Below are 15,914 nucleotides of genomic sequence, written 5' to 3'. Positions count from 1 at the left end.
TAAAAACTTTGAGGTTTGCCGATGACATTGTAATTCTGTCAGAGACAGCAAAGGACTTGGAAGAGCAGTTGAAGGGAGTGGACAGTGTCTTGAAAGGAGGGTATAAGATGAACATCAACAAAAGCAAAACAAGGATAATGGAATGTAGTCGAATTAAGTCGAGTGATGCTGAGGGAATTAGATTAGGAAATGAGACACTTAAAGTAGTAAAGGAGTTTTGCTATTTGAGGAGCAAAATAACTGATGACGGTCGAAGTAGAGAGGATATAAAATGTAGACTGGCAATGGCAAGGAAAGTATTTGTATGGATCGTAGCTATGTATGGAAGTGAAATGTGGACGATAAATAGTTTACACAAGAAGAGAATAGAAGCTTTCGAAATGTGGTGCTACAGAAGAATGCTGAAGATTAGGTGGGTAGATCACATAACTAATGAGGAGGTATTAAATAGAATTGGGGAGAAGAGGAGCTTGTGGCACAATTTGACTAGAAGAAGGGATCGGTTGGTAGGACATGTTCTGAGACATCGGGGAATCACCAATTTAGTATTGGAGGGCAGCATGGAGGGTAAAAATCGTAGGAGGGAGACCGAGAGATGAATACACTAAGCAGATTCAGAAGGATGTAGGCTGCAGTAGGTACTGGGAGATGAAGAAGCTTGCACAGGATAGAGTAGCATGGAGAGCTGCATCAAACCAGTCTCAGGACTGAAGACCACAACAACAGCAGACATTCTATACAAAATTTTTGCAGCTTCTTGTGCATGTGGGATAGAGAGAAGCAGCCATTGTATTAAGAAAAGTTGCCCAAATAATCATTCAATCCAGAACAGGCAAATGTTCATCAACCACTTAATAGGGCTGACAAAATTGTGTTGTCTCCATTACATATCAAATTTGGTTTGATTATGAACTGTGTAAAATCAATGGATTATAAGATGAATACATTTTTCTTTGTACAAACCAAATTCTTGAAGACCAATGAAGCAAAACTAAAAGAGGGAATATTTTTGGGCCTCAAATTAGGGAATTTATGAAAGTTTCACAGTCCAAAAGCCTGTTAAATATGCAAGAATCGGTTGCATGGTTCTCTTTCAGAAAGTCATAAACTTTCTAGGAAGGATCTCACAGTGAGCTGATTGAGAACTGCAAGGACATGTGACGTAATACGTTGTTGAAAATACATGTTGAACTCCTAGCTTGATTTCTTCCCTGAAACCGTTGACACTGTTTGTGATGAACATGGAGAGTGTTTCCACCAGGACACCACTGAAATGGAAAAATTCTACTAGGGGAAAATGGGCTCAAAATATGTTGGCAGGCTATTTTTGGACACTAGAAAGAAATTCCTCCTGCAAAGCAGTCAAAAATTTGCTACACACACATTTTAGGTTGGTGAGGTGTATTATAGCTAATGTTTTAAATTTACTCAGCTTGATAATTACCAGAAATATTATTTATGTGATTACTCATAAACTATGGGTGATAGAAAAGCTCTGTGCAAAAGACTCGAAAAAGGCACACAAAAACTCAATCACCCATTACTTTCAACATTGAAAACACAATATTGTTGACTATTGTAATCGTTCAGTGTTAGATGACTGTTTATTTCACCAGGTCCCAGCTTACAGTGCCCGTATTATCATGCTCATACCCAGCCAGTTCTGGCTGTATTCCCCAAGTGATTAGCAGCTTTGGCAATTTATTTGTGTGCTAGGGCAAAAGTGGGCCCCATGGATCAAATTCTTGTTGCTGATGTCACTTCTTCTTGTCCTCGAAGTCATCGTCATCAACATAGTCTCTCATCTAGGGCATTCTACTGTGTCAAGTGGTTATGCATCTATGAGCTTTCAGTTGTCGTCCTCAGCCATTGTCAAGTGGTAACTTGGTAACTATCTGCCACATAGCTGTGGTCCCAACTGTGATGTGGTCAGTTCACAGCCATGTATGGCAGTGTTTTTGTCCAGCACAAGCTTTACTCTCATGATGGCAGAGTTCCATCTTGTGCTTGGCTACAAACTGCCATCTTTATTGCTGATGCTGAGCACCGATCTTGAAAGGATCCAACTTCTTTCATGGCAGTTTTCGTCATCTGTTTCCTTGGGCTCCTTGTGGTTTGGTTGCCAGGTCTTGAACACCGCTTAACAGGAGAGGAAAAAAGCTTGCAGGTCTACCATTCTGTAATTGTGACAGTGAAGATCAGCTTTATTATTAATATAATAATATACATTATGTGTCTACAGGTAGCAGCTAAAGTCTTCAGGCCTCTGGCTAAAATACTTGTCTGCATACTCAAAAGGCTTGTGAAAGATAATATATGTCTCAGAATACCTGGCATTTAGAAATTACTGTGGGAGTAGGACAGAGTTATGTGGAACTGAACATGAGAGGTGACTGTGACTATGCTATCCAGAGAAACTGGGGGGTTGCTGAATGTGTTATGGAAATTTGACATAAACTTACATCCAGTCACACCTCTGACAACATGAAGTCTACAGGTTTGGGGGGGGGGGGGGGGGGGTAGAATAATTAAAGAAGTTATAGAGATCAAAAGATCTAATAACATCATCGATGAAGTCAGCAATTTGCACTACATGCATTGTTTCACTCAACCATTGTGAAGCTGGGTGTGGCAGATTGAAAATGAACCTCGCTCAGGGAGACCTTCAACTTTAAAATGTGATGTTGGTTTGCAATTTTGACAGTAGGGCATCATGCATAAAGAATTTGTTCTTCCAAGGCAAACTGTCAACCAAGTGTTTAACAAAAATGTCCTTGAAATGTTTAGGAAAAGGGAGAATTCAGTGAGACCAGACGCTACAAACAAGTAATGCAGCATCATAACACTCCATGTTACACAGCAACTTGGATCATGGAATTCTTGACCCCAAAAGGGATTGCTGTTCTTCAGTCCTCCCATTCACCTGATCTGAGTCCTTGTGACTCGTTTTTTCCCAAAATTGGAGAAGACTTAAAAGTACACCAGTTTGGAACTCTTGAGAACATTCAGAAGAATGTGACTGATAATGTTAAAAGCCCTATCAGTTGAAGCCTTTGAGTGCTGCTAGCAAGAATGGGAACAATGACTCCACCAATGTGTAGCTGCCGAAGTGAACTACTCTGAATAAAAAAGACCCTTTTAAATATGTCTGCTTGTGTCTGTATGTGTGGATGGATGGATATGTGTGTGTGTGTGTGTGTGTGCGAGTGTATACCTGTCCTTTTTTCCCCCACTAAGGTAAGTCTTTCCGCTCCCGGGATTGGAATGACTCCTTACCCTCTCCCTTAAAACCCACATCCTTTCATCTTTCCCTCTCCTTCCCTCTTTCCTGATGAGGCAACAGTTTGTTGCGAAAGCTTGAATTTTGTGTGTATGTTTGTGTGTCTGTCGACCTGCCAGCACTTTCGTTTGGTAAGTCACCTCATCTTTGTTTTTATATAATTTTCAAGATCCTCCACTGCATATGATGTAATGCTGCTCACATTTCCACTTTCATGTTATTTGTTCACTGGTGGTGTTACGGACTTTTTAAAATTTTCTGGTAGTATACTTTTATTTGAACTAAACACACAAGTTTATAGCATTTTTGTGTAACAGAACATATCGGATGGTGGCACTGTATTGTTTCTTACAATTACTCGTCCCATCTCTAGTCCATATCAACCACAAACTATTTATTCTTGTTTAACAAAAATAATTTTACTGACTTGTAAGCTGTTTCTAGGTAGCCAAAAGATCTAATTCTACAATCAGTTCCCAACATTTCTCCTTTGCCATTGTTGATTTCTGCAGCCTAAATTCCCTAACTATCTAGAATCTTGAATACGTGTCCCTGTCATTGTGACTTTCAGTTCCTGTTTGAGCTCAGTCTTATGGATCAAATCATTTGTCATTGAATCAATGTGTAGCAAGAGAAATTGCTTCCCTATAACTTCAACAATAACGGGAATCAATTCTTTTGTGACTAAACACTACGTCTTTTCTGATCCACTATTGGGAGTATGTAACAACATTTTTCATCTGACATACTACTAGTTCTTTAATTGTGCATAGATTCCAATCACTTGATCAGTTTAGCACTTTTGTGGCCTTAAAATGGCACTTGTTTACTTATCACCAATTATAATGACTACTTTAGTGAGGAAATCAATATCATTTGTTCCAGGTGTTTTCTATTTTTGCTTATTGCTACAATGTAATTTGTGTGGTTAAGCTGTATTTCCTTTAGAGCCTTCCAAGTGTACCCTCTATATGGGGGGGGGGGGGGGGGTGAATGTCAAGTTTTATTGCTGGCACACAACCTGTTCTATCATTCTTCAAATCCATTCCTTTCTCTGAGGTTGTAGCTATCCATTCTGCAGTCTTCAATAACAATTTTCATAACTTTGGGATTTAAATCATGCTTGATACCTTTAATGGTGTCATTTATCTCACCTGGCCGTTTTCCATCTCCTCATTGTCTTAAGTTGATGTATCAAGTCATATGTGTCATCACACTCTTTGGTATTGTATCCAATATGACTAATATTGTCCTTTCACTGTATTTAATGCATATCTTTACTCTTTGTCCCAACTCTGTAAATTGCACTACACATCAGCCTCCTTGCCCTGCTTGGTTCTCTATAGTGCTTGTGTCAACTATCTTGTAAATTTCACATCAAAAGTCACTATTATCAGGCCATCTCGCTCCAGCTATTCCAAGTAGATCCAAACCCATATTGGCCATTTCAGTCTTTAAATATTTGAGTTTGCCACCCTTCAAGAAGGACATAGACATTCTGTATTGCTAATCTTCTGGGCAGGGGTAATTTCTTTTTTCTTCCCCACTTCAGCATTCCATGACCAAAGGCCCAAGTGGGTCTTAATCTAGATATAAGTATATGGGTAAAGCACACTTCATCATCACAAAACACAAGAAAGCTGCTCTTAGTTGGAGTATCCAAACAGTGGGTTTTGTCTTGCTTTTATCATTCTATGCTTCAACCACCTTTCCCCAGTTCACTCTGATTAAATGAAAAAAGTATTACTTTCCAATCTCCACTCTTTTTATTTTAAGTATTTGTGGCAAGGAGAATTCCTCTCTGCTTCTGTGTTAGACAGATAGCAGCTTATTGAGTTATTTTTTCTATGTACAATTTTAATAAACAGAGACACTTATTATATATGTAAAATGCAGATATTCCTAGTATGAAAAAAGAGATATGAGAGATGAATTCTGTTATGAATAATGACTTTCCTGCTTTTAAATATAGACCAAATAGTATGTTATGGAAAGGTTTAAGTCAAGCAAGTTGGCTGGAGCATGACTTGGAATAAGAGACTATCTGTCATGGTGAGGAATTTTGTAGGAACAGCATATGGCAGACTGAAACAGAGAGTGGCAAATCATTACTCCAATGCTAAAGCTGAGTAATTTTACAGAAAAGAATGGATAACTGTGAGAAGTGTTACATTGATGGTATTACTTTGCCTTTGCATGTCAAAGGACTCACTCGTGACAGAGTGAAACTCTCGCTCTGGAAACAACCCAACTAAAAAATCATTCTACAAAATTTTCTCTCTCCAAGATGCTGATGCAGCAAAATACATAAAAACATGAAAAAAATGTAAATTAGTTGCAACAGATGTGTGAACATTCTTGTAAGAAATGTTTCCTTCATAACCTGTTACTCATTTCCATTTTATTTTCCTCACTATGGCATTTCAGTTGTGTAGCCATTCCGAAGTAAAGTGTTTAACCTATTAAATACATATTTTTTGGTTACAATCATTGTCATGGGCCGTCCAGATTGGCCAGACTTGAATGCTGTAGCATGATGTTCAGGATAGACAGTAGCACACAGTCACACCATTTGCTATTGTCAAGGAGCATGGAACTTTGTGCATTGACACCACATAGCAAACAAAAAGTAATTTCAGATTGAAGCTTCAGGTTCAGCTACATCAAATACTCTGTTGACTCAGTGGATAGAGCACTGCCACAAAAAAGGAATAGTTTAGGTTCAAGGTGCAGTTTGGTACATGGCTTTAAATTAGTAAGGGAGGTACATTCAGTACACACTTGTTTTCAAACTTAATATTCCATTGCACTGAAATATGTGAAGGAGAAGTAGAGCACATAATGAAAGAAAGCAACTAAAAAAATTCACAAAATCAACACACAATTCTGTGGCAAATGATTGCAAATGTCAAATTTATACATATGAAGTGAAATATTTTTTAGCACTTACCAGACTCACATTCTTCCAAGACAGAGAACAATGGCCTGATTGCATTCATCAGTGTTTCCTGACTGACTAATTTGATGTCAGAACCAGAATACCAGTCTGTGACCTGCATCATGTATAAATTGTATGTTAAGACAGAAACAATAACTTCTTTATTAACAAATTTTACATTAAATGATATCTAATATACTGCAAATGCGGAAACTGATCCTCACTCTCTCTCTCTCTCTCTCTCTCTCTCTCTCTCTCTCTCTCTCTCTCTCTCTCTCTCTCTCTCTCAGCCCACATACCATAAATCCGAAAAAGAGACAGCATTCATGGATGTGAATATGTGTGCTTTACACTTCTAGAAAGCCATAATGACATGATTAGAAATGTGGCAGATGCCCACACTAAGAGGACTGGTCATAAAGTTATAACTATCACATGGAAAAAAAAATAGTTTATTCGTTTGCAGGTTCATTTCTGCAGTCCAACTACATATTGAAATCCCATGTGGCAGTACTGTAGCATGCCCCTAGAGGAGGTGTAGTCCATTGATAAAGTGGCGTATATTGCAACTGTTGATTTTCTGCGTAAGGATGATAAGACTGCTGAGTTAGTGGACCAGTCATTAGGTGGTGCAGATATTTCTAATGTGGTCAAGCACATCTGAATTATGGAAGAAAAAAGTTGGACAGCGTCTCTGTGTGAAGAACTGGGAGTCAAGATGATAGTGCAAAAAATTAAAATCAACCATACACCAGTTTTCAACATCTTGCACTATATTTTGAGCACAGCAAAGTTCACTACCAGCCAGGTTCTGTGACTGCTCACACCTGTTCAAAAATCCTGCCAAATCAAGATCATGTCAGATCAAGGGAGATGACTTCTTCACCCACCTAATCACCACAGATGAGTGTCATATGTATTACTCTAATCCCGAGACAAAGGAGTGAACTAAGCAGTGGAAACATTTGGATTTATAATTGCTGAGAGAGGCAAAGAGGCAACCGTCTTTGAGCAAGCTGATGATAATTGTGTCTTTGGGTTGCCGTGGCATGGTGCTAAAAATTTATGATCTAAGGTGCAAACTGTCTCAGGAGCTTGATACCAAAATCTCCTAACCAAGTTATGGGAGATTGCCAAGACAGTGTCACAGAGAGCTTTTTGAGGGGGTAATTTTGCTCAATGACGACGTTCTGGCTTATTCTGCACAGTACACAGTCACATGTGCTGTTTCTTCTGGCTATCAGATGTTGGCTAATCCCATGCATTCTCCGATAAGGCATCTCGTGACTTCTCCTCTGCCTCAGATCAAGAAACCGTTGCAAGGCAGGCATTTCTAGAATGATGACTAGTATTCTCCAGGAGGAATGTTTCTTGAACAGCCAAAATGCAGACTTCTACTACCAGGATCTCTGCCAAATGATCTATCGTTGGGAAAAATGTGTTACATAAAAGGGTGAATATGTTGAGACGGTTTGATGGTCACAACTTACATTTTTTGAGGGGATAGTTAAAACTTTGAGTACTTCTCATATGTCCACTTATTGTGATTGGTCAGTTGATGTTGCCAATAATGTTGACAATCCCAACATATTATATGAGAGCTAGGGGTACTCAACAATGAGGTTATCACTAGTGTCAAGTCTGGTGATCATGCTGGTCAGGGGGAATTGATGATGAACAAATTGGAGAGCATGTTGAGTAACATAATCCAGTACTTTCTCATCTAAAGTGTGACAGCATCCTTGCAATGAGACCAAGGAAGTATCTTACCTCATCATGAAACATACCTCTGTGTTATTCAGTCTCCAATTGTATGTTTTGCTACCCTGTGAGAGCTGGGCTGCATTTTGAGGTGTGGGAGGAAGCCTGGAAAATGACTCCCTTTGTTCATAGCCCAGTACCCAGAAAATGCTTTTTGATGGTCCTAGCTCAGGAAGTGACATTGATCACATTTTGTTTTATGGACAGTCAGCAATGAATGCTTGTTTCATGGAGCAGTGCTGGCATACTGGATAAATGTAATTTCACTTACCAGAAGGTTGTAACCTTGTGTGTCAAAGTTAATGTGAGGCATGTTCAGAAAGTAAGTACACGGATTTTATATACTTGTTTAGAAAAAGTGTATTTGAAAAAAAAGTATAAAGGATAGTGTTGATACATTTGTTGACTATTTTTTCACACGCTCGCCATCTTGTTTAACATGTGTGGTGGCACAAGATCTTTTATGCCCTCCTCAAAGAACTCTCCAGCCAGCTCCTTCCCCCTATTTAGAAACTTTTTGTGTACCTGCTCATCAGTTGAAAATTCAATTCCATTAATGTGTGTGCCTTTAGGAAGGTGAAAACATGATAATCTGAAGGCACTAAATCAGGGTAATATGGGATGTGGTTCAAAAGATCTCAACCAAATGAGTTAAAGAGTGCCTTGCTGGTTAAGGCTGTGAGAGAATAGGCATTGTGCAACAAGCACACTCGTCTCGTCGGCATTACCCTCCTCTTGATTTGAATGTTGTTGTTTTTTTTTTTTTTTTTTTAAATTGTGAATTGATGGTCTCCTCCTGTGACAGAAATTAAACCAAAATTATGCCACTTCAGTCCCAAAAAAATGAGGCGAAGAGTATTTTGCCTGAAATTGTGGTTCAAATTTTTTGGTAGATGGAGAACTGGTGTGACACCACTGTGAAGACTGGTTTTCTGTCTCAGGCATGTAATGAGCCACCCACATGTCATCTACAGTCACAATAGAACTCAAAAAACCCTCATCTTCCAATTTGAGTCACTCAAAAAACTCATGGGCACTAATGATCTGATTTTTCTTGTGTTGCTCTGTCAGCTGTTTTGGGATCCATCTTGTGCACAGAGACTGACATCCCAGCTTTTCTGTGTCTTGTGTAAGAGAGTTCTGAAGAGTAGTAGAAACATCACAGAAATTTCATCCACTGTCAACCTGTGGTTGTCATGAACAATTTTCTTATTGTGGACCAACTTATCTACATCTACATCTATACTCCGCGAGCCACCTTACGGTGTGTGGCGGAGGGTACTTATTGTACCACTATCTGATCCCCCCTTCCCTGTTCCATTCACGAATTGTGCGTGGAAAGAACGACTGCTTGTAAGTCTCCGTATTTGCTCTAATTTCTCGGATCTTTTCGTTGTGATCATTACGCGAGATATATGTGGGCGGTAGTAATATGTTGCCCATCTCTTCCCGGAATGTGCTCTCTCGTAATTTCGATAATAAACCTCTCCGTATTGCGTAACGCCTTTCTTGAAGTGTCCGCCACTGGAGCTTGTTCAGCATCTCCGTAACGCTCTCGCGCTGACTAAATGTCCCCATGACGAATCGCGCTGCTTTTCGCTGGATCATGTCTATCTCTTCTATTAATCCAACCTGGTAAGGGTCCCATACTGATGAGCAATACTCAAGAATCGGACGAACAAGCGTTTTGTAAGCTACTTCTTTCGTCGATGAGTCACATTTTCTTAGAATTCTTCCTATGAATCTCAACCTGGCGCCTGCTTTTCCCACTATTTGTTTTATGTGATCATTCCACTTCAGATCGCTCCGGATAGTAACTCCTAAGTATTTTACGGTCGTTACCGCTTCCAATGATTTACCACCTATGGCATAATCGTACTGGAATGGATTTCTGCCCCTATGTATGCGCATTATATTACATTTATCTACGTTTAGGGAAAGCTGCCAGCTGTCGCACCATGCATTAATCCTCTGCAGGTCCTCCTGGAGTACGTACGAGTCTTCTGATGTTGCTACTTTCTTGTAGACAACTGTGTCATCTGCAAATAGCCTCACGGAGCTACCGATGTTGTCAACTAAGTCATTTATGTATATTGTAAACAATAAAGGTCCTATCACGCTTCCCTGCGGTACTCCCGAAATTACCTCTACATCTGCAGATTTTGAACCGTTAAGAATGACATGTTGTGTTCTTTCTTCTAGGAAATCCTGAATCCAATCACAAACCTGGTCCGATATTCCGTAAGCTCGTATTTTTTTCACTAAATGTAAGTGCGGAACCGTATCAAATGCCTTCCTGAAGTCCAGGAATACGGCATCAATCTGCTCGCCAGTGTCTACGGCACTGTGAATTTCTTGGGCAAATAGGGCGAGCTGAGTTTCACATGATCTCTGTTTGCGAAATCCATGTTGGTTATGATGAAGGAGATTTGTATTATCTAAGAACGTCATAATACGAGAACACAAAACATGTTCCATTATTCTACAACAGATTGACGTAAGCGAAATAGGCCTATAATTATTCGCATCTGATTTATGACCCTTCTTGAAAATGGTAACGACCTGCGCTTTCTTCCAGTCGCTAGGTACTTTACGTTCTTCCAGCGATCTACGATAAATTGCTGATAGAAAGGGGGCAAGTTCTTTAGCATAATCACTGTAGAATCTTAAGGGTATCTCGTCTGGTCCGGATGCTTTTCCGCTACTAAGTGATAGCAGTTGTTTTTCAATTCCGATATCGTTTATTTCAATATTTTCCATTTTGGCGTCCGTGCGACGGCTGAAGTCAGGGACCGTGTTACGATTTTCCACAGTGAAACAGTTTCGGAACACTGAATTCAGTATTTCTGCCTTTCTTCGGTCGTCCTCTGTTTCGGTTCCATCGTGGTCAACGAGTGACTGAATAGGGGATTTAGATCCGCTTACCGATTTTACATATGACCAAAACTTTTTAGGGTTCTTGTTTAGATTGTTTGCCAATGTTTTATGTTCGAATTCGTTGAATGCTTCTCTCATTGCTCTCTTTACGCTCTTTTTCGCTTCGTTCAGCTTTTCCTTATCAGCTATGATTCGACTACTCTTAAACCTATGATGAAGCTTTCTTTGTTTCCGTAGTACCTTTCGTACATGATTGTTATACCACGGTGGATCTTTCCCCTCGCTTTGGACCTTAGTCGGTACGAACTTATCTAAGGCGTACTGGACGATGTTTCTGAATTTTTTCCATTTTTGTTCCACATCCTCTTCCTCAGAAATGAACGTTTGATGGTGGTCACTCAGATATTCTGCGATTTGTGCCCTATCACTCTTGTTAAGCAAATATATTTTCCTTCCTTTCTTGGCATTTCTTATTACACTTGTAGTCATTGATGCAACCACTGACTTATGATCACTGATACCCTCTTCTACATTCACGGAGTCGAAAAGTTCCGGTCTATTTGTTGCTATGAGGTCTAAAACGTTAGCTTCACGAGTTGGTTCTCTAACTATCTGCTCGAAGTAATTCTCGGACAAGGCAGTCAGGATAATGTCACAAGAGTCTCTGTCCCTGGCTCCAGTTCTGATTGTGTGACTATCCCATTCTATACCTGGTAGATTGAAGTCTCCCCCTATTACAATAGTATGATCACGAAACTTCTTCACGACGTTCTGCAGGTTCTCTCTGAGGCGCTCAACTACTACGGTTGCTGATGCAGGTGGTCTATAGAAGCATCCGACTATCATATCTGACCCACCTTTGATACTTAACTTAACCCAGATTATTTCACATTCGCATTCGCTAATAACTTCACTGGATATTATTGAATTCTTTACTGCTATAAATACTCCTCCACCATTGGCGTTTATCCTATCCTTGCGGTATATATTCCATTCTGTGTCTAGGATTTCGTTACTGTTCACTTCCGGTTTTAACCAACTTTCCGTTCCTAATACTATATGCGCACTATTTCCTTCAATAAGAGATACTAATTCAGGAACCTTGCCCTGGATACTCCTGCAGTTTACCAATATTACGTTAACTTTTCCTGTTTTTGGCCTCTGAGGACGGACATGCTTTATCAACGATGATAATGTCCTCTCTGGTAAGCCGTCAGGTATTTTATCGTTTCGCCCAAGGGGGGGTCCCTCTAACCTCAGTCAGAATCAAAGGTCTTCCACTCCTCTGTTTGTCATGGAAATTTGTTCTGTCTCCACTAAACCCCCTACATCACTCAAATACATTCACTCTATTCATAACACCATCACCTCAGACCATTTTGTTTCACAAAAAACTGTTTGTAGGTAATATTCCTTCTGCTAGTATGAAGTGGATCACAGCATGTGGCTTGCATTTGACGGGATTTCTTACTGATATCTTTTACACAACTGGACACTACAACATGAGTTTATATACTACTGTGTTCCTGCAATGCTCACTTTGGTCAGGGAATCCCCTTCTACCATCAGTGCTGCCAACCTTCAAAAAAAACAAAAACCACAATCCATTATGGTCACAGTACACTTACTTCCCGGACATGCCTTGTAATACCAGGTGCTGTAGATGTTACAGAGCATAGTAGATAGGGATGCAAAGGCTGCAGAAGTTGAGATTAATATGTAATGTGTTCACAGAAAGATATCAATATAGTACCAGTCTCATTTGCCATGTATGCCAAAAAACCATAAGGCTGATGTGTGGTGTTGCAAAAACAGGTGATAAAAGGTAATCTAGTGTAGGAAATGGAAGACTTTACAATTTTGTAGACATGTGCCAATGTATGCAGTTTATTGGTAGATGCAGGTGTCGAAGGAAGTCTACACATTCAGGAGGAGAAGCATTTAAATGCCTATCTTCCCACTCATATTTAGCTTTTCCACAGTTTACCTACACTGATTAAGAAAGATTGTGAATTAATTTCTTTTCAAAACACATGAACAGTATCCCTTCGTATCTTTTTGCAATACAACCTAGTGCACTCTCTAAAATGCTTGCAGGATTTTATACCTCTGTCTACCTTCCTTCCTTCTTTTGCAAGAAGTGTGTGAGCCAGAATGTGCCTAAAGGAATAATTCTCTCCCAGGGAGTATGCTGTGGGATGTTAATTTAGGTCCTCCCCAACCTATGTTTTAATGAAAAAAATTGTAGGTAAGTGTGCAACATGATATTACCAACTTTGACAATAAGGCTGCAAGTAAGAAATCATTGCAACTGAAGTGGCCTATTTACAGTGCTCAGAGACACCAAAAGTGAATAATGGAAGAGTTGACTTGTTACATGGTCAAACCATGTTTTTCCAATATGCAAATAGTATGTGGAGCTATGTTGATTGTAGATCTGAGTAAGTCATCCAAGAGAACTGCATGCAAGGGATGGTGTAAGCTAAAATAGGCTCTGATGTAGGTATGTTATAATTATAATAGTTTGATTACAACACTGGTGATAGATCATAAGAAACAACGATAGCCATAAAACACCTAGGAGAAATTGTAAGTAATTTCATTGAGGAACAACTACGCAAAATTAGACACTGTAATTGTAAAACTGAGATTCAATGTGTTACAGAATGCCCCGCAAAGCGCCATTTAAGCTCCATATATGCATATAAAATATTGTCAAATATTCAAATATTGCAACTGGATACTAATTACCTCATGACTACGTAGATTCAAATATACTTAATATCCAGACTCAGTAATTGGGGCCAGCCAGTGTGGCCGAGCGGTTCTAGGCACTTCAGTCTGGAACCGAGCGACCGCTACGGTCACAGGTTCGAATCCTGCCTCAGGTATGGATGTGTGTGATGTCCTTAGGTGAGTTAGGTTTAAGTAGTTCTAAGTCTCAGGACTGAAGACCACAACAACAACAACGATGATCTCAGATGTTAAGTCCCATAGTGCTCAGAGCCATTTGAACCAGTAATTGGGAGGAATATTTTTGTTAACACTGAAGCCACTAATTACCTAAATTCTTTAAAGACTACCAGTGTTCACTAGACTTTATATTTACCGCATAGTCACATTCTCTTGTTTGCATAATTTCACCAAAGTTTGCAGTATAATAGGTCAGCAATGTACAATACTTGCAACATCATTTGTAATTAAAGAGAAATTATGTGGTCCTTCATTACAAATGTAAATATATACTGATTTTTAGCCCTAGCAATCATATTGAACATATGGTTTCTATTAAATTAAGGCATATTTAATTTGTAATTCCAATTTATATTAGAAAAAGACACAACTTATAGTTTGCTTATAAATTAACCAAATGTTATTCACATTGTTAATTTCTGTATATTATCTTGTTTCACACTTGTAATTTGTTTATTTCAGAAACTACCTAGACAGACTCATAAGGAAATAATGTAGCAAAGTTACACTGTCCACAGTTTATCTCTGTGTATTAATTTTCTATTGTAATTTTGTAAATTTGCATCTTAAACAGTACTATCGATTGTTATTAAAAGTATAAATAGAAGTGCAACAGCACTGTCACTGCACAGAGTGTTTTCAAAGTGTCAAGATGTTGTCAGTTTGTAATGACAATTATTCATTGCTACACAACACCTACTCAGTAATAAAAGAATTCACTGCAACTCTTGAACTTTCAATGATTTCTCTTTAATTACAAATGATGTAAGATTGCTCCAATTTCTTACAATATCAGCTGTAAAGCAGATATAAATATCTAAAAGTTTAGTGCTAAATTCTACTGCTATAACTTTATTGACATTTACAGTCTTATTAATTTCACTCTAAATTTTCGGTATAAACATATCGTGTTCTGTACCTGCTGGAGGAACCTTTTATTTAATTATTAATTTTTGGTGAGACTACTCAATGAGATTTCAAAGTGAACATTACTATTTAGCAGTTTTAAATAATTAAATTTTCTCAAATTCCAAGCAGTAATGCTATACATGAAAGAATTGGAAGGAAACTGAATTCATCCCTCATCTTGTTCAGTTCATGCCTTAGTGAAATACAGCTGATATTGAAGCAAATGGCAGTGCCACATCTTATTAAGAGTAAGATAAACTTCATATTTGGTGAGCTTACTTAAGACTGGGGTTCTTTTCTCTTTCTTTAGCTTCTGGCTTGCAGACCACACAGCCAATAAGATTGAGCTATGTGCCTCATCATCAGTGTCTCTTAAAAAAAATCTCCAGCTACTGTTGTTCCTTCCTTTTCACTATATGTTTTGGTTAAGTCATTGTTAATTATTATGTTTTGTGACAATCTTCCAATTATTAGCACACATTACCGTATCATGATTAAACAAACCATTTATTGTTTCTTTTGTCTCTATAATGTGAAGATAGTCTTATCACAAAACAAACAATTTATTGTTTATTTTCTATCTATAAAGTTGAAATACTTTTCTTATAGAAGAACGTGTAGATATGTAGCATGAGTTAAGTTATAAATTAATGAAATGAATGAGCAGTCATGAACAAATATAAGAATTATTAGGAATCAACTATTATTAATCTACCATTTCAGACAATGGGAAATCCAGGATGGAATACAACAATATTATGAAAATGAAAGTTGCTATTCACCATGTAGTGGAGATGCTGAGTAGCAGATAGGCACAACAAAATCACTGTCACAAATAAGCTTTCGGCCAGCAAGGCCTTCGCCAAAAATAGACGACAGCCCCCCTCCCCCCCCCCCCCCCCCCCCACACACACACACATGACTGTAGTCTCTGGCAACTGAAGCCACACTGCAAGCGACAGCACCAGTGCATGAGGAGAGTAGCAACTAGTTGTGGATAAGGAGGAGGCTGGGGCAGGGACGGAAAGAGATAAATTCAAATGGCTCTGAGCACTATGGAACTTAATATCTATGGTCATCAGTCCCCTAGAACATAGAACTACTTAAACCTAACTAACCTAAGGACATCACACAACACCCAGTCATCACGAGGCAGAGAAAATCCCTGACCCCGCC

At 38.9% G+C, this 15,914-nt stretch overlaps 1 protein-coding gene across 1 annotated transcript in view; it reads right to left on the bottom strand.

The window, feature by feature from the left end:
* Positions 1-15,914, bottom strand: part of LOC126412599 (katanin p60 ATPase-containing subunit A-like 2) — a 191,911-nt gene that overhangs the window by 5,494 nt on the left and 170,503 nt on the right. Inside the window, exon 9 of the mRNA XM_050082265.1 lies at positions 6,231-6,333. Coding sequence (XP_049938222.1) covers positions 6,231-6,333 — 103 coding nt within the window. The remainder of the gene's footprint in view (positions 1-6,230; positions 6,334-15,914) is intronic.

The sequence above is a fragment of the Schistocerca serialis genome, chromosome 7 (genome assembly GCF_023864345.2).
Source record: "Schistocerca serialis cubense isolate TAMUIC-IGC-003099 chromosome 7, iqSchSeri2.2, whole genome shotgun sequence".
NCBI lineage: Eukaryota > Metazoa > Arthropoda > Insecta > Orthoptera > Acrididae > Schistocerca > Schistocerca serialis.
The sequence above is the reverse complement of the archived record's forward strand: the minus strand, read 5'-3'. Positions and strand labels throughout refer to the sequence as shown.